At 44.3% G+C, this 23860-nt stretch overlaps 4 protein-coding genes across 4 annotated transcripts; 1 reads left to right on the top strand and 3 right to left on the bottom strand.

The window, feature by feature from the left end:
- Window positions 1–303: 303 nt before the first annotated feature.
- PAAG_02251 (asparaginyl-tRNA synthetase) lies at window positions 304–2981 on the bottom strand (the record flags this gene model as incomplete). The annotated part of the gene is made up of 3 exons (XM_015844581.1): window positions 304–510; window positions 1054–1129; window positions 1366–2981. 3 exons carry the CDS (start codon window positions 2979–2981, stop codon window positions 304–306), a joined length of 1899 nt encoding a protein of 632 aa, XP_015701629.1.
- An 8172-nt stretch (window positions 2982–11153) lies between these two features.
- PAAG_02249 (hypothetical protein) lies at window positions 11154–11717 on the bottom strand (the record flags this gene model as incomplete). Its single annotated transcript, XM_015844580.1, has 4 exons — window positions 11154–11246; window positions 11305–11355; window positions 11458–11581; window positions 11635–11717. 4 exons carry the CDS (start codon window positions 11715–11717, stop codon window positions 11154–11156), a joined length of 351 nt encoding a protein of 116 aa, XP_015701628.1.
- Window positions 11718–17294: 5577 nt separating this feature from the next.
- On the top strand, window positions 17295–18056 carry PAAG_02247 (hypothetical protein; the record flags this gene model as incomplete). Its single annotated transcript, XM_002795495.2, has 1 exon — window positions 17295–18056. One exon carries the CDS (start codon window positions 17295–17297, stop codon window positions 18054–18056), a length of 762 nt encoding a protein of 253 aa, XP_002795541.2.
- A 3445-nt stretch (window positions 18057–21501) lies between these two features.
- On the bottom strand, window positions 21502–23548 carry PAAG_02245 (hypothetical protein; the record flags this gene model as incomplete). The annotated part of the gene is made up of 3 exons (XM_015844579.1): window positions 21502–21674; window positions 21792–23270; window positions 23482–23548. The coding sequence occupies 3 exons, from the start codon at window positions 23546–23548 to the stop codon at window positions 21502–21504; spliced, it is 1719 nt and encodes a 572-aa protein (XP_015701627.1).
- Window positions 23549–23860: the final 312 nt, after the last annotated feature.

Below are 23860 nucleotides of genomic sequence, written 5' to 3'. Positions count from 1 at the left end.
GGGTGCAATTTGGGATATTAAATATTGGGTTCTTCTCACCATTCGTTTACCAAAACTGGGGACTTAATAAGTATTGATAGGTAAGAAGAGTAAGGATTCGCTTGCTGCCGTTGACTTTCATGTTGCAACCCGGCTGCCGATTAGATAGCTCGAGAGGTAAATCGGGGAGATGACATAGGAGAAAGCTCAAATCGCTGAAAAACCAAAATAAAAGACTATAAATTAGATTGGTGATGTTAGCTTGTGCAACAAGTCCATTCTAACGAAAAGATATGTAAATTTCACTACGCTAAAATCTTCTCCTCATGTCGTTAATCTAAGCGCTTCAAGCGTTCCCGAGCCGCGCTGGCGGCACCCAACTTCCAACTTCCTTGTGCCCTGTGGTTCCCCACTGTCCTGCAGTACCGAACGCCAGGATGCACGCGTACTATAATAGTGAAACGTTGCAGCCAATCCAAACCGGCAGGCTGTCGCATGGGCAACCGCGTGCCAGTCGCGTGGGGGTAAACTCTTTTGTTTTTCTAGCCGTTAGCGCTAGCGCGCGGCAAAATCTTACTTTCAACCGCCTTCAAACGAATAATGGAGAATAATTCTTAAAAGAAAATCAGTTTTTTTGTCGTTGCTGTTTAATCGATAGGGATAGGAAGAAGACATTGGGAATGAATGAATTATTCAAAATCTTTCTATAAAGTTCCTGAATCCGATCCTAAGCAACCGTTTAACAAATCAAATCGTAAAATTAAGATAAAGGGGTGAGCAACGAAAGAAAAAGATCATATATTTCTATCGATCATCTCATCTTTTCCCTATCCAGCCATAACTCTATTAAGAGACGTGGTCTGATAAACGGACGTAAACCTAAAGTGTCGAGAAAGGCTGTAATGACATCCAACGCAAAATGGATATTGAAGATTAAAAGTCATGTCTTACTCTTACTCCCCCCGCCCCGTTTCACTCCCTCTCTTGCCATCGCTTCCTTAAAAGTGGTAAGGAAGTAAATAATTATGGCGTACACCGCCCTGTGAAGCGTGGGTAAAGACAACATTCGCGAACAGTGTAGCGCCCACACATCCATGCTAGGAATCTCTCTAGGCCAAGGCCGTAACCACCATGAGGGGAAGTGCCGTATCTATTTTAGGAAGGATGCGAGGTTAGCTTCAATTTATCCTTGTGTCTCTCATGATAAATTCTTGTGAATAATTTTCATCAGAAGTGCAGGAATACGAAGGAGGGGGGGGGAAACATGGTCACCAATTGGGTAAGCGAGAAAGAATTAAGGGGAAAAGAGTGTCGGAGTTAAAAAGATATAAATCAAGAGAGAGAGAGGGAATCCGGAAAAGCACAACAACTGTAAAGAAGACTTACTTCCGCTGATCAGTGTACCAATAATACGGCGATGGGTCCATTCCCTCTCGTTTATACGCCGCCATTAGCTCATCCCAGTCGTCCATTCTCATACTACCTCCCACAATCTCACCAACGCCGGGCATAAGCACATCCACACTCTCCGTGACACGAGGATCGTCAGGATCTTTCTTCATGTAGAACGCCTTAATTTCCGTCGGGAAATGAGTGAGGAAGATAGGCCTGTTGAGCATGTCTGTCATTTTCCGCTCCGCTGCTTCAGCAATATCGTCCCCAAATCTATGTGGTTGACCTTCCTCGTTAGGAATGTTGTGTTCAACCAGCCATTCAATTGCTTCGGCGTACTTCATTCGTTTGAATGGGCGGGATGGTGGTGTGAAGGTTGGGTTGAGATTCTTGACATATTGAGCGATCAACGGTTCTGAAAGAACCAAGTCAATCACGCGGCAGATCATATCCTCAAGATAGTCAAGAAGGTCCGTGAAACTGATGAAGTCGAGCTCTGCTTCAACGTGGGTATATTCCGATAAATGGCGACGAGTCAGAGACTTCTCAGCACGGAAAGATGGGCAAACGCAGAATACATCACCAAGTGAAGGGAGACACGTTTCGAGGTACAATTGAGAGGATTGAGTCAGGAAGGCCTTTTCGCCATAGTAATCAAATTCAAACAAGGTGCTGCCTCCCTCAACTTGAGTTTGGACCATAGCCGGCGGTGTCACTTCTAGCATCCCCTTTTCCTCAAACGCTTTCCTAAAGGCTCGTAAAGTTGCTGCGCGAACCTTCATGACGGAGGAAGAGGTCTCCCCTCGAAGCACAAGGTGTCTGTTGTCATAGAGAGTATGGGGATCAGAGTCCCGAGCGACGCGGGTCGTGATAGCCTCTTTATCGCCAGCAGCACGCCCAATTATTGTGAAGAAATCTGCATGAAGTTCGCGATCATCATACGCATGGTTCTTGGGCGGTACTGCACGCATTTCTCCATGGATTGCAATCGATGTCTCCAGCGTCAGAGTCATCATGTCGTATGTCTTGACGAGATCGCCCGTGAAAATACATTGTAGTAGTCCATATCCATCAGAGAGTGTCACAAATATCATATCTTTCTGCGATCGCAAGTGATGCACTCGTCCTACTACTCTAACGCGGGTCCCAGGAGTGTCACCATCGCTAGGTCGTAGCTTGATTTTTTCCGGATCCGTTTCGTTCAATCGTATCTTGAGTGGCTTGGGTAGCGATTCATCTTCCTTGATGACGACCTTCTTAGCCTCCTCTAGAACTAATCTCCGTTTCTCTGCCTCTTCCCTCTCACGAATTACCAGCTCCTGCTCCTTTGCAGCTTTCTTTTTGCGTTGTTCGTACAGGTTGGTAGCCTTTTTCAGCGCAGATTTGGTTGCAGGCTTCCATTCTAATCGCACGGACGGATCTTCGCCTTCGTTGACGGGTCCGGTTACCGATTTGCGCGTCAGATATTGAATATCTGGTGTGGAAGGGGGTTGTTGGAGAAAAGCATGAACTAGAGTCTTGTAAGGGGCGGACTTCCCTCCAGTTGCGGTCTGGTCATCTTTGCCGACATCTTCGTCAATATGCACTAGAATTACGCTGGAGGCCGCCATGGTTGCACGGCAGCTCTGGATGTCCACAGAGCTTTGAAATAAATTGCCGGTGGTCAATTGTCGCTATGAGTTTGAAGCTGGTTGGTTTGATCAACTGTTGTCCGTTCCTTTTTTTTTTATCCCTCACCGAAGTTTGGAGGCGGGGAGTCGCAAGTCATGTGAGTCATAACTAGCCCTAATTGCGCCTCGAAGGGTTTCCTCCCAAATGATAGCTATGTCGCGATAAACTGCCGTCGAATTCCCAGAAATGCATTCAGATGGCTATTCAGATGTGTGAATAAGAGTATATATACTCCTGTGAGAGTCCATATTAGCATGTTCAATTCTGTACCGGAACCCGTACGAAGGTATATTTGTCAGATAACCTAATACTTCCCTCCTGAGAGAGAGATTGTTCTTGGGGTCGTAGCTACAGTGACGAAACAAGGCACAGATTTTGAAACTTCATGCTGACGGGGGATTGGTTACATGAAGACACCTTCTATGGCCAAATGATATATATAAATTAATCCCGATAGGAAGCCATACAGGATTTTGACTCCAAATATCAAATACGTCTGAAATGTTGACGGGGTTTAATTTAAATAACGTTAAATCCCTCCGCTCGACTATCTTGTGTTCGGAAAATATGCTTGCTACAGACAACCGCCAGTAGTAGCCACCATCACATCACAGAACAGAGGAAAATACCACAAAGGGGGGAAGTCAAGGTGGACAAGCGTCGCCACTTTGTAACAAATTAATACTTCGGACACGTCCTATTTCAGGATAACACTGCGCGTCGACCTCTGGTGGGTTTAAATAAAGAAAAAAATCCTCCACCACAACTCTAGCCATTTCTAGCTGAGATCTCCAAGAGAGAGGTTGAGAAAATGACCTCAAGAAATCGGGGAAGTTGACAGGAAAGTAAACTATGAAAGTTCCTCTCTCCTGACAACATACTTGTACTTTGTGTGCTGGTATTAATTATATCAGATGCAATTTCTGCAAGAATGATATTCTTTCATTGAGCATACAGTGTTTAATATGCACTAAACAGTCCCTTCTATGCAAACAATAAATAACATACTAACTTGGAGTAGGTGATAGGGGTAAGCTCAGACTGACTTGAGTGTATTTCATGTTGGGTGAATTGATGTGGACCAACCAACATTCTGAGAGCAGGGGAGCCAGTATGAGTGAGGAAATGAGAGATTGAGAAAGTTGAAGGATGATAGGAGTAGTGATAGAAAGAACAGTTCATATCATCTTTTGATGTAGAGTGTCTTAAAAGAGGTTGTATTGTTATTATTATTATTTTTTTTTTTTTTCATAGATACTGATCACCCTCTCTACAATGTGGCATATGAAATTTTAGATTGACAACACAATTAACAGGTAAAGCAGAGTGATGCTAGGTATGCAAGTTTCAGTTTATTTTGACAGAAGATCCCCAAAACAAGAATAGTGGAAGGTGAATAAAATAATGGAAAGAGAGGAACTATTCAAACAAACAACCTAAACACCAGGCATGTTAGGGACTTAAACTGGAGTCCTGTTAAAGATTGAACGAGATATGGTAACAGTGCAGACACTGTACAGCCTCCCCTTATCCACCATACTCTGTGAACTACAAAGACCACCCTAGGATCTGTACATTGGATATTAGCCTTGGCGAATAAGATGCTTGTACCCAAAGCAGCTGGCAGCAATTGAACGCCTTGGAGCTGGCGAGGGAAGAAGATTTCGCAAAGAGTTGGGTATTAATGTTTAGTACCCGAAACAATTGCTTCCTTGTGCTATAGCATCCAAGGAATGAACTAAATATATATACATTAAAATATGCTCCATTTAATGTTGCAACCATCGACCGCTCAAGGATATGGCGTGATCATGGAGAAGTTCGCAGTGTTATAAAACAGTGACTACTTGTGTCTGACGCCTACAAAGAAAGTGCCTTGAGATGCCAACCTCACAAAAACGGGGATGCTAGATGTTCATTGGATGGGCGCCCTCGCGGTATTTTTTGCTGGATTAGTAGAAATCACCGTTAGGGATGTGCAAAACGCTAGTGAGCCCATGCATATGAGCTTCCCTGCCATCGAAGGTAAGAAGTGCATGCAGGCTGTCCGATCCAGGTATCTGCGACAAGGTGAGGCTCATCCAGAGCAAGAGCCAAGCTATGCACATTTTTCGTTGACAAGAAATCCCTAGCGCTTGCTTGATGTTGGCGGCCCAGATTGGCCGACAGACGCGCTGACAGAGCCTCTAGTGCGACGATGGTTGTTGCCTTTTGGTCTGGATTGATGACTGGAAGCCAAGAGGAGCAGTGGCTGGAATGAATTGTGCTTGAAAATCCAATTTCATGCTTGGATAGTTTGGTCTTGACAACCTATTTGCTGCCCTTTTTTAGGGTTGATTCCTATCTCATTCCCGCGTTGTCATCTGGTCGTTCTTTTGATCGGGTTTTGACCAATTAACGACAGCAATCTTTGTTGAAGATCTTAAAACCTGAAGGGGTGGGGTGGTAGAATAGAATCAGATGGACCCCACATCTGTTAGCTGCCTGAACACTCGTGTGGATTATCTTCAGGGGGGATAATAGCGAAAAGTGTCATCTTTGGCCAACCGGGCCAAACGCCGGGGTGTGCGTTGTTCGTCGCGGTTCTAAGGCAGCGTTCCCTGATCAATAATCCTCAGCACGGCTATAAAGTTCGCAACACATCTCCCGAGGGCCTGCTGAAGGGGAGAAAATGGCAGGAAAACACAAGAACCTCCTCAATATAAATACCACATGATCGCTGTGCAGATGGCTTGAGAAGTTGAAAGACAGTCATTATTTACACACTGAACCATACCAACTCTCATTTGGCGTTTCAGTTCGCAAAAAGAAAATCAGCAGCAGAGAAAGAAAATAAAAAGTCAAGGAAATAGCAGAAGGATAGGGGATTTCAATTCGCAACTCCAGAGTTGATATGTTGGGCTTCCTGCATATTAAACTGGTCACACTCAACATGTCACCACTAGCATCCGGTACAGGGGTTGACACTGCGTTCACAGATGCAAATTGAGTCAGGGTCAGTTAAATCTCCCATCCAAATCCCAACAAAGAGTTAAGGAAGCATCAGGCTTTGCTATGTCTCCGTTGATACTTGAAACCTTGCCAGGAGATGGGTGCTCTCGATGTCGAATCACAGACCTGGTGAAATACGTAGCCGATCGGATATCTTGAGTATAGATCTTTCGTCTGCGAAGTTTCAACGATTCATCATGTCTTGTCAATAATTATGAGAGTACCTCTATATCATGATGAGGCGGCTTAACGAGAGATTCTTCACAACGGAGGCTGAAATGGGAAAGGTCACTATTTTTGCTTTTGGCAACAGACAGAAGACGAAAAAGAACAAACAAAGAAACACACAATATCAAGCATCAATGGATGAATGAAGTGAGCACTGAAGCAAAATGAGGGAGTAAAACGGAACTTAGTGGAAACTACAAAAATGTAATATCCAGTTTGCAACTCCACCCTAGCCTCTGAAGAAAGATGAACTTGTTGGGCGATAGGCCTCCCAATATGAGAGAGATTCAACCATCCCACAGAACATCATCCCAGTCATGTGACATATTTTGTGCTTCCGATCCATTTTTGAATATATTACCCCTAAACTATCTTTGGGCGACATTGTGACCAGCGTTTGGGGACTATTTGACTGCGATTTTCTCTTGCCTATTGATTTTCTCAGCGTCCTGCGTCCTTCATTACATAAGGCCCCGCTGTTACAATTCGTCGCTCAAAAACCAATGGAATCGCGACAGCATATCAGCTCTCTTACAAGGACAGACATAGTCGAATCATAACAGACAGCTCCACACCGGGTCAACCTGATGAGGCTCTTTTTGATATGCCGAATCCTCGCGCCTAGCAACTGGTGTGCATTAGCTACCAAATATCGAACTCCTCCCGAGTTGAAAATGGTGCATATCATTCAACACCTCAATCTTCATAATTCACAAATTGTGACATATCGCTCTGCAACTCTACTCCATTCATGTCGACTCAATTTAGTCTTAATGACGCCGCCATTGTGCTTTTTCTAGCCAGTATGGTGCTCAACCCAATGTTGGATCGGAGGAGCTGTCCAATGAAATGCCTCTGGATAATCCTGGTTGCAGGCATTTCCTGCCCTTGGTTCTTCTTTTTTTTTTTTTTTCCTATAACAATGAAAGTTGGCGTGTCGATCCTTCGCGCTAAATCTGTTGACCACTAAGTGCAATCGATACCGAATCTCCAAATAAACGCCCAGGATTTCCCCCAATTTATGTATGGTATGAATGTACCTATCCCCAGATCGGAACCCCGAACGCAACTATGAAAAATAGCCAGATTTAGTCGTGGGAAGAATAGCCAATGGTCAAACTTCAAATACTTCTTTTGTTGAATTTTGCGGCTTAAATTCAAGGACCTAATCAGGAAACCTTTTTTTCAGGAATCTGCGACGATATCAGAGGTAAGCTGCAAGGCAACGTATCCCCTTTTGATGACATATTTACTACCATGTGTATGCCCCAATTCTAACCCACAGGAATTAACACGCCAACGGGTGTCAACAGCGTAAAATTTCAAGTTGCGCGTCTATCTCAAGTAACCGCGCAGGCGTTATTATGCAGCTTTTGCAGCTGCACAACGTAATAATGCTGAAGACAATATAGCGCATTCTCTATTTTGTTTGCCGACAAGTACATTTCAAAGTTCGAAGCTTGGAGAGAAGTTCCGGTTTTATAAATAATCATATTTATGGCCCTTGCATTTGACCAGATGGAAGCTAAGTGGAGGGCAGAAGAGCAAAAATGCGCTTGGTGTAATTTTCGGGTTGTCTCGTATTTTTGCAGCCCCGTATTTGGATGATAAAGTGCAGTACATCCACGGAGGTTTAAAAATACGTGCGTTATTAATCAATTTTGCAAGATTTGGCGTTAAAATAGGACTGTCATTGGGTACATATATCAAATTCCGAGAAGTGACGGAATTTTGGATTTCTTCCATGTTTTATTACGTTCTAGCGTTCCATACTTAAACGCTAGGTTGAGCATAACATGAGGGCTTCTCGTATTAAGTCTTCAGCCAGGGTTCGAAGAAGCAAACGAAGAAACTCAATTCTGACATGAAGATATTGAGACAAACCTAAAATCCGCTTCATGTTGCATATATCCAGCGGTAGTCAGCAGCTAGTCGGAACGAAACGATCCTTTCAACCCTGATAATGACGATGCCGAGGGCGGAACAGCCAGAATTCATCTGAAGATTGAACCCAGCAAAGATATAGAGGCATTGCAATATAAACAGTCAGCAAAACCTAAATTAATAAGTGGTAAAAAAATAAAAAAATAAAAATACGGAAAAAATAAGGGAAAAGACTTCACTTTGAGGGAGTTGTTTAAGTAAGCTAAATGTTAGCGTTTTCAATTATCTTCACTTGAATATAGTTATTATTTTAGAAACCGAAGCTAATATATCAATTTTTAGGTTTATAATCACTCAGCCCCTTGGGGCCAATATGATCCTAGATTCTGTTAACACGGGTCATTTCATTTTCCATTTTGAGCAAGTCGATCAAAAAGAGAAAAAAAAAAAAAAAAAAAAAAAAAAAAAAGAGTAGTTTTCCGAGGCTCTTCATGATATGTTATTTACCTTCTCTTAATATTATTCGCATTAAAGATAAAGTTTGACGGATATAACAAAAGGACTGAATATATCGTGGCGCTTTTGATGATCGCCTTTGTATTCAGGTGGAACCTTGGCACTCCGCATTCGGAATCTATCTGGAAGGCATGAAGAAACCTAAAGCTTCCTCGGTAAGCCGTAGATATCAGGGCGAAATTTTTGTCAACGCAAAACTGATGGCTTTTTTAGCCTTTGTCCTTTCTCTCCGATCTTCTGGTTGGCACCAGCCCCCTCAAACTAATTACTGTAGCTCATGGAGGAAAACATTGTTGTGTGAGAAACTAGCTAATTAGCTGATAAACTATATATGGAGGCACGTGATTGGGTACCCTGCTGTAGCAGTAGTTGTTAACCAGTTTAACTGGTTAACGTAGTTAGTCTAACTTGCTGACACACGGTCCTGCAGGGAAGAGGGAAGGTTTTCAATGTCGGGTCTTAAGGAGAGTCAGTAGAATGTGCATACGAATGATGATACTCTGCTGTTTATAAATAGTTTTCAATAGCTTTGAACGCCGGATCTAGTTATGCATACAGAGAGCTGAAAATTTTATGCCCGGAGTTTCACGTCGGGGCATCGAGAGTTGGAACGGCTGAAGTTTGAAGTGGATCGAAAGGTTGTATATGTACTCCGGAGGTATGGGGTATTTATAGTATCAAATGAGGTATGTCTCTGATGGGGCAAGTTCATCTGTAATCCATGAAGTGCGAGTTAGTTTAGCCGACGGAGTATTCAACGGACAGATTGTTAATGGCTGAAGTTCTCTCTACAACTATAACTACAGTAATTAGTTAATCAAGCTCGGGAGAGAATAGGATGCAGAATCATGCAAGAGATTAAACCTCACCAACATCCTTCTGCAGGCGGACCAGAAGATGCGACCAGGTCGTGATGGGCAGGTAACAGGTGGTTTGGCCAGAACCAATAACTCCCGAACAACCCCTCATTTTGGCTACCAATAATGCACCGTTTGACTTAGGGATAGCTTGAGAAACCTGTTAATGTCTCCCTGGATGATGACATCCTGTTTGACCTGCGGAAATTGTTTCCCCTTGAAAAGAGTTGCAGAACACACCCTCCAAGACAGGAACGAATAGATTGTCCCGCTCTCTGGATCCTATGTTGTGTGTGAGGTATGTCCGTCCAACATTTAGACCGTTGTCACAGGGGCAGGGTGGTGGAATCTTTCAATGTTGGCACTGAAAGGGGGACTTTTTATTTTCCCTGCTAGAAACCAACCCACCACAGTCCACAAGTCAATACTAACTACTAAGGCACTCTGCTTGTGGCCCTGGGCTCCCCGCCTCTGGACCTCTGTTGTATCCCCTAAAGCGGGGAACAACATCAGTGATACTGGCCCATCAAATTGAGGACGTGGAAGGTCTGCAGCAGTCTTGTCATGGCAGCCTTTCCGAGACCATTCCGAGACCATTCCTGCAAGTTTGAGACCGTTGTCCGCATATCATGCAGCAATGCACGGAGAATCAAGCATAACTTCGGCGTTTTGTCTTTGAATTTGAATAGAACATACTGCAAGGGACGCAGCTGGCTTCCAAGGAGTCAGTCAGCTCTTCGTCTCATTATTATTGAGGGAATATCACAGTGTTTGTTTCATGGGACATGGTCTCCACTATTGTCCACCAGGATAAGAACAACCTAGTAAAAGAATTGGTTCATCCCTGATTTCAATGTCGAGGGTATCAACAGATTTGCTTGTTGGATTCTTGCTATCATTTTAGTAAGCACTTGGGCATGTGCTATACCCGTGGACAGTACATACAAAGTCGCGAGGGGTTGAACTTCACGAAGGCAGAACCCGAACTTTGTGTCATTTTTTGGAGGAGCAGAAGGTTTCTTTTCTTATCATCCTTAAAGCTTCAACTGGAGCCTTTAGTTCATTGTTTTCATAAGCCCTTTTGTTGCCTCTCAAAGAAGCCGCTTACGCCTAGAGCTGCTAGCCATAACTTCTCAAAATGAGATCGAACAAAAACGTGCTGATCCTAGCTCAAAGCAAGGAGTCAATTTTTCAAAACCTGATATAGTTATGGGGAGGGACACGATAAGAAATATCTTTCTTTGTGTCTAGGCAATTTTGAACATCGGCTATCCATCACCCCCTCCATCAACGGATGGAACACTATAGGTTCAAACCGCCGGTTCCATCGAATTGATCTCAATCCAGACTTCTTGATATATATCACGTCTTTATTCCCCATCACCCCTGGATCCGCTGCAAGGCTGTGTCTGAAGTGGCAGCATTCAACAGTTATGGCTTCCCCGTCCACTGCGGAGTCATCAGTCTTGAGTTGTGACTCGATTATGAGTGAGTTTCAGACTCGATAAGCGGAAGCCTGTCAGGTCGCCGATCTAGAAGTCTAATTTTCGGTGCTCCTTTAAGGTTCGCGCGTTTGTCACACCTACGAAGTTTGTGCAAATGTTTTTTATTTTTTTTTTATTGAATCCCTGATCCTCAACCTTTGGGTGATTTGGGTGGTATTTGCAAATTTCGCATTTCATTACGCAGTACGGACTCAAAACGATGCATCTTGAAAGTAGCGCCATACTGGAATTTACGTTTAGTACGGGGGAAAATTACGCGCCAGAGATTCTTCAGGGCTTACCTTCGGAGACCTGTACGCCTGGGCAGCAGCAGATGGGCTAAGACTGTGGTGCTAGTCGCGCGGCAGACTGCTTTGACCGCCAGGCTATAGCTACGTGCCGCCTGATCTTGATCCAGACATGCGCTTTTGGGTTTAGCGCCGCGTGCCATTCACAGCAGCTTGCATCCCCCGGTCCAGTGTCTCCTGGTTGGCTGCAGCGTCCCAGAGACGCGGTAAGGCCCCACTAGCTCCCAAACTTGGAACTCGCACAGACAGGGATTCACCGAGCCAATCAGAGCTGTGTATTGCTCTGCCAACAGCGGTGGTTCTTCGTGTTCTTCTGTTGCCTACCGACGGTAGCGTCCTACGTTGGGAAGGGCCCGTTCTTGTGCATCGTCACTCCATGAAAGGCGTGAAAGGCGTGGGGTTGACATTGTAGGGCATTCATGGTACGTTCGTCGGTGGAGTTCACCGCGACTTCTCAAAGGCACAGCCGCCTGGGCAGGCAGAAGGTTGTAAAAAAGAAAAGAAAAAAAAAAAAAGAAAGAAAGAAAGAAAGAAAACGACATGCACGCTGACCCCGTTGCGCTGTTGAGATTTTGTTTGGCATGATTGTGATATTTCAAGGCTATTGGCTGCAATAAGTATCCCCATTCTTGAGAAATTCTGCACACTTTGCCCCCCAAGCCTCTAATCTGCTCTCTGCTGCAATATGTGGCGCCCATCCGTGCCGTTTTCGCTCTGTTTTCCCCATGCAAACAAGAAGTCATTTTCCGACATATCGAAGTATCAGGACCAACACTCCGACGATTTATTATCACCAATAGCCGTTGGAAGTGCGAAAATTCTGGTGGTTCCATGTGATCTACTTCTGGGCTGGATTCGATTCAGCTTTCTTGTCTTGTTCCTATTTCCAATAATCTGTGGCTCTCAAGCAACACCATGATTGACCTTTCGACCAAAATAATCCACAGTTTATGAGAATCCGTCCCACACAGAGAAAACAACGGAGCAAGAATGGAACAAAAAGGGATAAAGATAAAGAAATACCATGATCCTTTATCCTTGTCCTTGTCCTTGAACAACCGCTATTTGCCTCCTTGTTTTCTCCTCGGAGGTGAGAAACATTGTCTGGCATCCGCCAAGCCCGACAACACGTATCTTGAGCCCAGAGGTAGCTCGCTACTACTCGAAGAAATACTGATAAATTCGTCACAAACTCTTTGTGAGGCAACCTGGCTCCGAATCAACACCCAAAACCTAAAATGAACCCATCTTCTGGACCAGGGAGCGGTGTAGATTACCAGATCTCACTGTGACACGCAACAGGTTTTCTCCTTTCCCTTAATGGACTACGTTTCCTCATAAAACCGCCCAACAAATTAGGTTGGGCGTTAGTTAACTGAATGGGTTAAAGTTGATCAGCGAACGGCAGCTAATGCCATGTGTCACGAGCCTGTCATTTATTAACCACAAATTAAAACCTGCTGCGACTTGCCTGCAGATTTGCCATATATTTCTTTTCTCTGGCTTTGCGATGAAGTGCTTGTGAGTGAGTGATGGACCAGTTTTCTGCCATCCATACGCTATGAATTTTCCGTGTGATCGAATGGTATGCCAATCTAAGTGAGTATGCGCTCAACTATAATGCACGGTTACAATTTATCATAATGACTTTGCTGGATCCGTAGAACAAGTGGAGAGAACTCTCTGCCATTTCTCCTCATCTATTCAACCTCTCTTGATGTGTTTTGGTGCTTTCACGCCGTCGTGTGGTCCACTCTCGTATTTCGATCCTCCCTAATTCATGACTACGGTTCGGATTTTCAGGACCAGGATTGCTCCGCCTTCAATTTTTAACTCCACGGTCCCTCCTCCTACGATCATTTCCTCCTGTGCACCTTTTACGATGCCATGAATCAAAATAACTTTTATGATAGGATTCCTTCAATGGACAGCCAATTACACCGCCAAGGGTTACGGAAAGAGAAGACCCACAGAGAGAGAGGAAAAAAAAAAAAAAAAAAAAAAAAAAAAAAAAAAAAAGAGGCGTGGCAACAGAGCCCTGGACAAAGGAAATGGGCAAGGAAATTTTCATTTCCGGAATATGAAGTCAAGTGGCAGGTGGAATCCCATTTACGTACCAAAGGGGCCTTTATGCGGGCTCTGCAAGCGAGTCGTGTGCTATGTATCCCGATGTGATGTCCAGTATGTGTGTGTACATCTGGTTATATTTGCTTATTGTTCCAGGAAACTCTATCTTATCTTCATGCAGCGGAAATTTTGATTTAATCCCCTTCGCATTCAAAATTTGCAAACACACTCCTCTTATCAAAACCCTTTCCGGGAACCACTGCCCGCGATTCCACTATCCGTATGCGGCAAAAGATCACTGGAGCCGAACCACATCTTCCCATGCTTGTCAGTTGACAAGAAAATCTACCCAAAGAACCGCAACCTTTCGCCGTGCGTTTGATAGGGTCCACCCATTAAATATCCCGACAATACCCCCAAAATCTCCCTCTATCTTTCCTCATCCACTCAAGTTCCGTGAATATCTTTCTAGGCCTCCGTATCCAACGTGACGATGGTGCAAATAGTGCCTAAATACCCCAGGAAGGCTTCTTATTTCTTTCCTTCGTGCAAAATATCCACCCAAAACGCCCACTGATAGATAATATGCAGCAGTTAAACCAAAGACTTTTTCTAGAAACTGAATAAACCCAAGTTCTTCAATCCAATTTCCCCAATTTATCTTCATCCCCTGACCCATCGTACCCTTCTAAGCTATCTAAGTAAGTTGGCGAACCTTGTTCCTCGCTAGCTCAGCAGTAACTACGTAATCACTTCACTGAAATTAAACTCCTCAGGCAAGCGAACACAGGAAGTATATAATCGCCTCCAGGAGGCTTGGGCTCTTTGTTTGCTATCAAGAAGGACAGACGATGGGGAAGAAAGTATTGATAATTTGTCAGCTAACGGTCCCGCTGTCCATGCTAACAGGGTCCCATAATCCCTCAGAATTGGTTCCATGTTTCGTCAATAATAGAGCCCAGGCTAATATGATTCGGCACAGAAAAACTGGAGCAGAGTTCGAGGCTTGGTAACTTGGACAGTTCCATTCCTTCTCAAAATAAAAAAAAATAAAAAATAAACTAAAAACAGACAGGAGGGAGCAGCCGGAGCGGAGTATGCAGATGGGGTCTCTGGGCCCTTCACATGTCGTTGCGACCCAAGGAAAACGATGTTGGAATATACGTATGCAGAATATCTAATATTGTGCCCCCACTGCAACGTCTGGAACTTCGGATTTTAGGAAGCAATGGAGACCAAGGTTTTCTCTTGGGCATGGTTCTCTTGTCGCACTCAGTCAGACAGGAGAAAAAAAAAAGAAACCAAAGCCAGAATCTGTTGTCTGGCCTGGTTTCCGGGTTATTTCTCGTGGCGGCGTGGTTCCTGATCTGCAAATGAAGGAACGTAGATTGTAAGATAGCTGCAACATAATTATGAATGCGTCACTGCGTGAGGGTTTCCAGCCGTTGCCTTGTATGCACGGAGAACTGCACAAGGTTTGTCCTGAAGATCTAACAAATTCACTAGAGAGGGTTTGGCTAAACTTATTGCATACCTATCGTTGTCTTTGATGTACCGGGTTCTCATTTTTTTTTTTTTTCATTTGGTTCCGGGTTATTGGTCTGAACCGGAATATTTTATTCTCCGTATTAATGAACAACTTTCTACTCTTTGTATCCATCAGACAGGCCGGACAACACGGAATTCAAAATCGCCAGGGCGCAAAAATGAAAAAAATATATAAATATAAATATATATAAAATAAAAATACGTCCAACCATAATGTGTCGAGAGATCATGGGCGCGCGTGTGATTTGGGCCTTCACAAGACCGCAGATGGTCCAAACCTCCTCAGCCTCTGCAGGGTTTGTTGCATGCTACGCCAATAACCAAGAACTTGCCAGGCAAACCCCCCCGACGAGCCTCTTATCCAGACTTGGGTTAAACATACGACGAGGAACCGCGCTTGCTGCGTAATTTATAAACAAGCGAAACTGTACGGAAACGCGATTTGTTTTTTTATTTCTTATTATCTTTTCTTTTCTTTTCTTTTCTTTTTTTTTTTTTAAATTACTCCTCTTTAATTCTCACATCTCAATACCGTAGCCTCATTTTTGCGTTTCTTTTTAGAGGGCTTTTGGAGCCTCATTGGGCATTTTGCCTTAAATCCAACCGAGCTGACGCCGCGCCCCACGTCTGATTGGCTTGCTGATCGATCGCTGGATTTTTTTTCTTCTGAGAACCTAACGGACACTCCGTTCTTTGAAATTTGCGGACAAGTTACTTTCACCCGGTCCCCAGGCAGCGCTACAGCAGCGGTCTTTCGCTCCATCCCTCCTCCGTTCACAAATAATACGGTCCGGTACGGGGAGTGCCAGAATCTAAAAATATGGAAATAACAGGAAAAGTTGGACCCCGCTGCAAAATAGCCCAGGTGCACCAAGCAGGAGAGCTGGCGGTGACTAGGATAGTGTTCGCTCCTCTTCCTGCTTGCTGTGCCGTGATACGCGCTGACCATTCAACAGGCAGAAATAGGCCCAAATTTCATTGCGTCATCCTCTCCACTAGCCATCTGTGGTCCCTCCTGTCAGCTTGTATTCGTTACAGGAACCTAGCTTTCGGGAGGGGGTTTTAGTTTTAAGGGGGGCGGTTTGGTTGTGGGCGATGACGGGTGTCAGATATCGCCAAACTTTGGAAGCATCAAGGATTATGGATGGCCTTTTTCAAAAGTATTTCCCGTATACTATAAAAATACCTGCGGGATGAACTCTTCGTTTGTTGGCTGCAGATGCAAATATTACCAGGCGTGATTATTGTATCAGAACAAGGTACATGTGCTCATTCCCGTCGCATCGGGACCTCATTTCAGACGACCCATTGCGCTTCCTGCTAGCTCCTGATCTCCCTGGTCTGCAAAGGGCTGCTTGGGCTTCATCCACACTGTTTAGGGCTCATGAATAAAAAAAAATAAAAAGAAACAAAGCCTGGACCACATGTATTAATATTACGGGATTAAGCACAGAAAGAAGCGCAGCGGAGACGAATAGTAATAAGTTATTATTCATATTAAAAACGTGCCGCGCCCCTCGATTCCCTCCCTCTCTCTGCATCCTCTTGTCCAAACTCTTCTTATTTTTTATTTTTTATTTTTTATTTTTTTTAAAATTATTTTTAACCTGCATGAAGTTCTTCTGCCTTGAATCCCGATACGGACTATAAATATAGTCGAATCCCACTCCGCTGCCAAATACCTCTATTCTTATTTCAACTTAATATTCATACGAGTTTTTCCCGACTACTCTCAAGATTATTACTTTATTCTACTTTCCATCCTTTAAGTTAATTCAGCATATTCCAGATAACAAAAAAAAAAAAAAAAAAAAAAAAAAGAAAAAAAAAAAGAAAAGAAAAGAAAAGAAAAGAAAAGAAATCCATTAAATATTCTTGAACGAAGAAGAATAGATTCCAGTCCTCTGCCTTGCCCTGTCATCCTTTAAATACTCATCTCGGATATCGACCTCGGGGGGAAGTATATACTTGCTCAACTACCACCCTTGGTGGATTTCTACTACATCAGTTACATTATCTAATTCTTCTGTTGCCCTGCGCCGAGAACTATCTTATTCTCTAGATAGACTCGAGGTTTTACTTGTTTCTCGGATAGAGTACTCCTTCACTGACATCGATTGAGATTGGCTGGAGGTCGCCAATAATTAACCTTGGCCAAACCTACGCTGGCAAAGATCGTCTATTTTTTAAGTCCCCTACGAAGCTTCGTGGGGAGAGTGTTGAGTATTCTGAATACTTCACTACGGTAGTTTACTCGTGGGCCGACAATTCGCCTCAGAAAAATCCGTTCTTATCTAGCTCTGGGTTCTAGTACAGGCTGAAGAACAACTCTACCAGCCTTGGTCTAATCTAGGCGACCAGGAGCCAACATGGAGGACGGCCAACAAGGTCCGCTATACTCCAAATCTCAATTCTCACGCATATCCATCGGCGCTCTGTTGAATCCATCTCAGAATAACTCTGAATCCTCCTCCATCTCTGCAGCTTCTCCTCTCCCACACCGCTCCTACTATTCCTATCACCAACAAAATCAACACTACTCAGGTCTACCTTATCAACAATCACATCACCACTCACATCAAAATCTTACCAATGCCCAATCCATAGAAAGACAGATGGGAGGATTTTTAGATCAGCACCAACCTTCGTACTCCGGCTCTGCCACCTCCTCACCTGGGCTCTACCCAAGAGAACGATTTCCATCTGTTTCGAGTGGCTTGTCCACAGTTGTGGAACGAAGGCGTCCGCCACGGCCCAAATACGACGAGGAAGAAATGTATTTCATCTGGTACCATCGCGTCGATCTAAGGCAGGAGTGGAAAGAGGTTCGCAAAAACTTTAACGCCCAGTTTCCCGACCGCCAACGGAAAGGGTTTCAGGGGATCCAATGTAAATATTACAGATTCATCAAGGAGAAGAATGTTCCCACGCTACGGGAACAACGACGCAAACGAAGTAGTGGTGATGGTGGAAATGGCGGAATAGGCAGTGAAAACGCGAGCAGCGGGAGTGACGGGAACAGCAAGGGCGACTTCAGTGAAGATTTGCCGCAATATGGAGTTATTAAATGGACGGAAGCAAGATTCACTTGGATGAGAGAGTATTCAGGTAATTCTGATACCAAATCATGAAGCCCTGGAAAGGGGAATTTTACGGCATATGGTTTACCTCTCCCTTCTCTACGGACAAAGGCAGGCGAACGCTTCGCCTACCTTTGCCCTTTGTTTCCTCTTGCATATTTTCAGTCATCGGAGGACACCGCTATTCGTGGCCTTTTGGACCCCCAGAGCCACTTCGTTTCGTCCATCTGACCGCTGCGCTGGCTTGATAGTCATACATCCACGGTACTCATCGTCACCCTCCCCGTCCTTATATAAAGATTCCTTTTGTTTTGATTCCACCCTGATTACTGAGTTTAACGGACTTGGGCCTGGCGTCACAATACAACGGGTGATAGATGGTACATCCGAGGGGATGCGGGATAGGGACTAGACAGTAAATTAACTGCTATCCAATACCCACAGCGTGGCAAAAACGCTGTCCTTCCCCCATCTCCCGCCTTTTTTGAAGGTTGATGTCCTCTTTTTGCTTTTTCAACGACTTTCTATTCTCCTCCTTTTATTCTTCCCTGTTTCATATCATGTTTATATACCACCACTTCATTTTTGTATATATAAAGTTAGCGATTTTTTTTTTTTTTTTTTAACGTACCTTCATACATGATCCACCTGTTCTGTCTTTCTGCATCTACATTCAGCCATATTTGTTTCAATCATACTCACCCGTTGAAGACGACATAGAATTCCAGTGTGGACACCATAAGCAGGCTGATTTTTATGCCCAACTATGTATAACCACCGAGCAGCAATTGGACGGACGTACAGTAACATACATACATTTGTCCTTGATGGTTCATTTCTACCTAGAAACCAGCCAGATTCTCACTCTTGTACTCATGACCAACGTATATTGACTGCATGCTCTCAAGTCCTGTTCTGTGTCAACTCCTATTATGTCATTCAATTCACCCCCCCTTTTCCAATGCTTATAAAGTTGGTAGTTCATGTACTCGGCAGATTGCTTCCAACTCTCTTACGATCGTGACAAAGAAACGAAGATAAGATGTGGGGTCAACAAAGAAAGGAAAAGTTTAGGTTTTGTTCTAAACCGGTTTGATTATTCAACAGCTCGGGATGTATCACGATCTAGCTAACTAGAAAACTAACGACAGCTAACAATTTGCTGAATCAACAAGTACGTGTTTTAGTTGTAGCCCTAAGACTTTCCATGTCCCTGCAAACTTATTATAACTAGCACAAAAACAATTAAGACCCAACTCAATTTTTGCAATCTAGCGCATCCGAACACATTAGTTCCTTGCTGTCGGATTTAATCTATAAATAGCATCTAGTTCCTCGAGAGAAAACGCCTTGAATACCCAGCATGCAGCTTGGGCGACGAGTAGTTAGTTCAAGAGAGATACACTCATCACCAGAGAGCAAAATATTCTGAGGTATTTTATTGCCCATCCAGTCCAGCCCAGCAATGCCGAACTTTTTTTAGTATCGACTCTCCCATCCCCTTGTCACTGAGAACCACCACCACCTCCTCCTCCTACCCTGTCTATTCGCTCGGATACACTGCATTCTCGAATGCTACCCTACACCTTCTTTGCAAAATGAGCCTGCTCCGCTGTGTAGAGAGAGATTCTGCTTGAGGGTCCGTTATGACGTCTCTATGCATGCAGCAAGCCTTTTTATGCCCCCGAAAGGACTGAGAAGATGGATGTTCACCACAACAGAGATGTGGGAACTGGGGACTGTTGGGGGGGCGGCAAGCGCTTCTTCCCCTTCCTTTTACCTTCTTCGTGGCCCATACGGGCTAGAGGGCTATATAGCTGACTGAGCTGAATGACTTCCCCCAACAGGTGTTGGCGGCATTTCGATGCCAGTTGAGTGTTCAAATTTCCAGGGTTATTTGTATATGGAGGGGTACAGGGGTTGGTTAAACAAAATCCTAACTTTCCGCATGCGTGGAGAGAGAATGGTGCAGATATCTTAGTCCCCAACGGACAGACATCAAAGTTTTCAACATGTTGAGAAGGATTGTGATCTTCTACAGCTTTATCCCCAGTCTCTCAACTCACCCTCCAATATAGGGTGGATGTGGGGAGGCCTGGCTAAAGCAGATCTAGCTATAGACGTATCGTGGATAGCAGCCTGGAGAGCTATTAGGGAGAAGGGCCGTTTAGGCATTTGGGAACGTACAAGCCTTCTTCTCTTCAATAAATGCCATTGCGGGTACATATGCATACCTATTGCTGGGTTGCATGTTTAGTTGCGGGTGTGATGCATTCATTCAGCAAACTCTTTTCTCATGCATGAAGGATAGTGAAATGCAGGAGGTTGCATACGTAACTAGTCTTCAACAATCACGAATTCTGCATTTTGTATATCTTGCTCACTTTCCTTTTGTTCCAGGGGTAGCAACTTTGAGAATTCTTTTTCTGTTGCAACTAATTGTGAAGACTTGCTGGGCAAAAAGAGCTAAATTTTTCAAAAAGTAGTTAACCATTTAGTATCTGGTTACCAGCCCAGACTAGATCTGAGTTAAAGACGGACTAAAATATTATGTCGAAAACTCGTATAAATAATAAATTAGGCTCAAACGTAACACTAGCAGACTTGCCATTTATTTTACTTTTTTCCTCATATTTCTGCGGGCCAACTGACTGGTCAGAACCTCGGTTGTGGGCTGATCTATCGGAGATCTCCTGCGACAAACCCTGGCTGAGCTTACTCACTTTTTGTGCATGTGAAGTTGACAACTGCCTGATAGTTGCGTCGTTAAGCGGGTGTTTGGCTAATTATTTGAAGAAACAGATCGAGAAAGTATGCTCTCATGATTCCATGTATGGCTCTCAAGGCAGATCGGCGGAGAATATGTAGTAGAATACTCTAATGTGACAAAAAAACAATATGACTACGGAGACGGGTTAGAGAAAGTTGAGAGGAATCCGAAGTTCTGTTTTTCTTTTTTTTTGCAACGAAGCCCGTCTGGTTTATCGAATTTTCATTTAACCATCATATATACCTAATGGGGAAAAAAGGATTTACGGCTCGAGATGGCATTTGAAGAGTGCGCTTTTGGCCCCCAGACTATAAGTTGCATTGAAGATGTTGCCAGGCAAATCTTTCATGTCATGTAATTTAATTTAAATAAACCCCATCATTCACAAAAACATGTGGCTTGAGAGCATCACAAATCTCACAAAAGGTATCTAGACAGCTTCTCTCTTAGGTTATCCCTTGATTCCACAAACATGTTGAGATGGATTTCAAAAACTTGAACAATTACAAAAGTACAAAAGAAGGCTATGCAACACTTAAAAATACTAGATATAGCCTAGGGGATATAACATTTTCGCCACCCGTAAGCACAAAAAGAGAAAATTCCTTCACGCCCACTGAAATGCCATTGTACCTGTATCATACCTAGTCACGTAGTTAACTGAGACAAATGTGACCAGCAACCTAAAATCATGAAACCCGCTCCGTATCCTAGTATTCATCGTCATCAGAATTCTGGTTTGTCGAAAGAACGTCTATACTCGTAGTCATAATCCGGATCAAACTCTTCGTCGTCGGAGGCATTGAGGCGATAATTCCTGTAAGCGGCACTGGTATCATCATACTCATCATCGAACTCGAGGTCCTCGTCCGGATATTCATTTGCTGGATTATCTTCCGCTGTGGCACCAGAGGTTAGGCGTTAGAGAAAGATATAAGAAAAAAGCTATGCAGTGGAAGTCGGGAAAATGACAACGTAGCTAAGAAGGGGAAAGAGGGTGTTGTACAATAACATACCGTTAGAATCTTCATCTTCCGAATCCCAGCCTTTCCCCTCATCATCAGGCTCCTCAAAAGCTTCCCAGAAATGGACATCTTCCTCGGTAATAACTACCACTCCAATATCTCTAGGAGCAACTCCGTGTTCACTAGCCCATTCTCCCTTAAGAAGGTGGGCAGCTCGAGGGTCTGCTGCGATCTCCTGCACCGGTCGTCTGATAAACTCGTCATAAACGTAATCCACATCATCTCCACTCTCTAATTCGATAGCCGTTTCAAAAGTCGCCGTGTGCTTAACTGGTGGAACATAGTTGCCTTCCGTCGTCATGTCCGCGTCAGCGTCCTGGTGAAGCAATCCGCCGTCTACAATGTCTGCAGATCGGTCAACATCTTTGTTAAGATCTTTGTCATTATCGTCCCCAGCTCCATCAAAGCGCATACCGATTTTTCGAGGTGAATTACGTTCTCCTGTTAGACGCCGTGGGTGATACGGCACGCGCTGGTTGGGAGAAATTCCAACAAACCGGCCTGGTTGTCGTGGTGGGGTAGATAAAATGGATGACTCAGGTTTATGTGAAGCCCCAGATACATCGATATCTCCGGTCACTTCGCGAGCAAACTCCTCCAGCTCCGATGCCAGCTGATCAGAGTTCTGATCCCATAAGGTTGGATCGTCAAACATTGACTGGGCGTGTTTTGTTTTAGTATCTTTTTCTCGGGCTTGCTGTATTCGGTCTGAATATCGAGATGCTTTCGAATCCTCCCTCCATCGTTTTTCGGCCTCATTAGCAACATGCCGTTTTCTTGGGGTAACCTGTTTGGTAGCCGCTTCGGGTACTGATGGCTTGACAACATCCCCAGGAACCGCAGATGGCGGCTCCTTGAAGTCGTTACCGACTTTAACTTCCTCAATCTTAGCTGCCAGATCATCAATGACAGTAGACGCCCTCGCATCATCTACTTGATGTGAACGCTTCTCGATAACCACAACCCTACTCATCAATCGATCCCCTTTCTTCTTATGGATGCCTCCAGAGACCTTGTGAAGTACATTTGAAGAAGGGCTCGTAGCATCCTCATTAGGGGCAGTTATGTGAAACCGACGCAAAGCAGAGGAGGGAGAGTTTTTGGCTGAAGAGGAAGCTGATTGATTTCGCAAAGGAGTGACAGATTTCACGGCAGGACGAGTGGCTCGTGATGCTGATTGTGGAGATGAGGTTGAAGGCAGCCGACCTTCCCCCATAAGACCTTCCTTTTTTGATTTGACTTGTTTGTTTTCAAACTCCTCTCCGGGAGCTGTAGCACGTACCAGGGGCACACCATGACTAGACACACATGTACTTACTGACCTAGGGCTCTTAATATTTCCCCCTAGAGATGCTCGTAATGGCCCGCTATCATCAATTTTGCAAGCAGTGGCGCCATCTGTGCGGACAACACGTTGAAAGACAAAATCGGTATACCGCCTTTTGGACTGACGTATGTCAGTCTGGATATCTGTTGATGAGAGTTAGAAGAAATACTGTAGACAAGGAACTCCAAGGTGAAATTAGAGTCACTGGTAAGCACCAGCCAACTGCTCGGAATGCATTTCCCAAGCTCGAGGCAACCCAGAAATAATACAACAATAGCACCAAAAAAAATCTTAGAAAGGGAACCAAGAGACCAGATTCTTTCAAGGCAAAGTAAAAGGATAAGGAACACTTACACAACGTCTCAACCGGCTCCTCCTCCCTCCCCCTCTTAATCCGAATATGCTCCGGAGGCAACGGCATTCTCCCTCTGGCTCCCAGTACGTCAGGATATGCAAAAATCCGTTCGCAAAACCACTTCTCACCCCTCTCCTATCCACTTCTCAGAGTGGCAATACTACTGTGCTATTTGCGATCTGAATACGCCGCGTTGTGCACACGCATCCGCTCCTCCTGCAGGGGGGTGTTTTAAAAGCGCGAAACAACACTTGTGAACAGAAATTCCCAATGGCTTTAATGGGCGTAAATATCGCGGGAAACCAATATCGCGGGAAATAGTGAAGGACTTCCGAGCTGCCTTGAAGTGGATTTCAGACGAGAGACCACTCTGTTGCA

Source organism: Paracoccidioides lutzii, assembly GCF_000150705.2.
Source record: "Paracoccidioides lutzii Pb01 unplaced genomic scaffold supercont2.5, whole genome shotgun sequence".
NCBI lineage: Eukaryota > Fungi > Ascomycota > Eurotiomycetes > Onygenales > Ajellomycetaceae > Paracoccidioides > Paracoccidioides lutzii.
The sequence above is the reverse complement of the archived record's forward strand: the minus strand, read 5'-3'. Positions and strand labels throughout refer to the sequence as shown.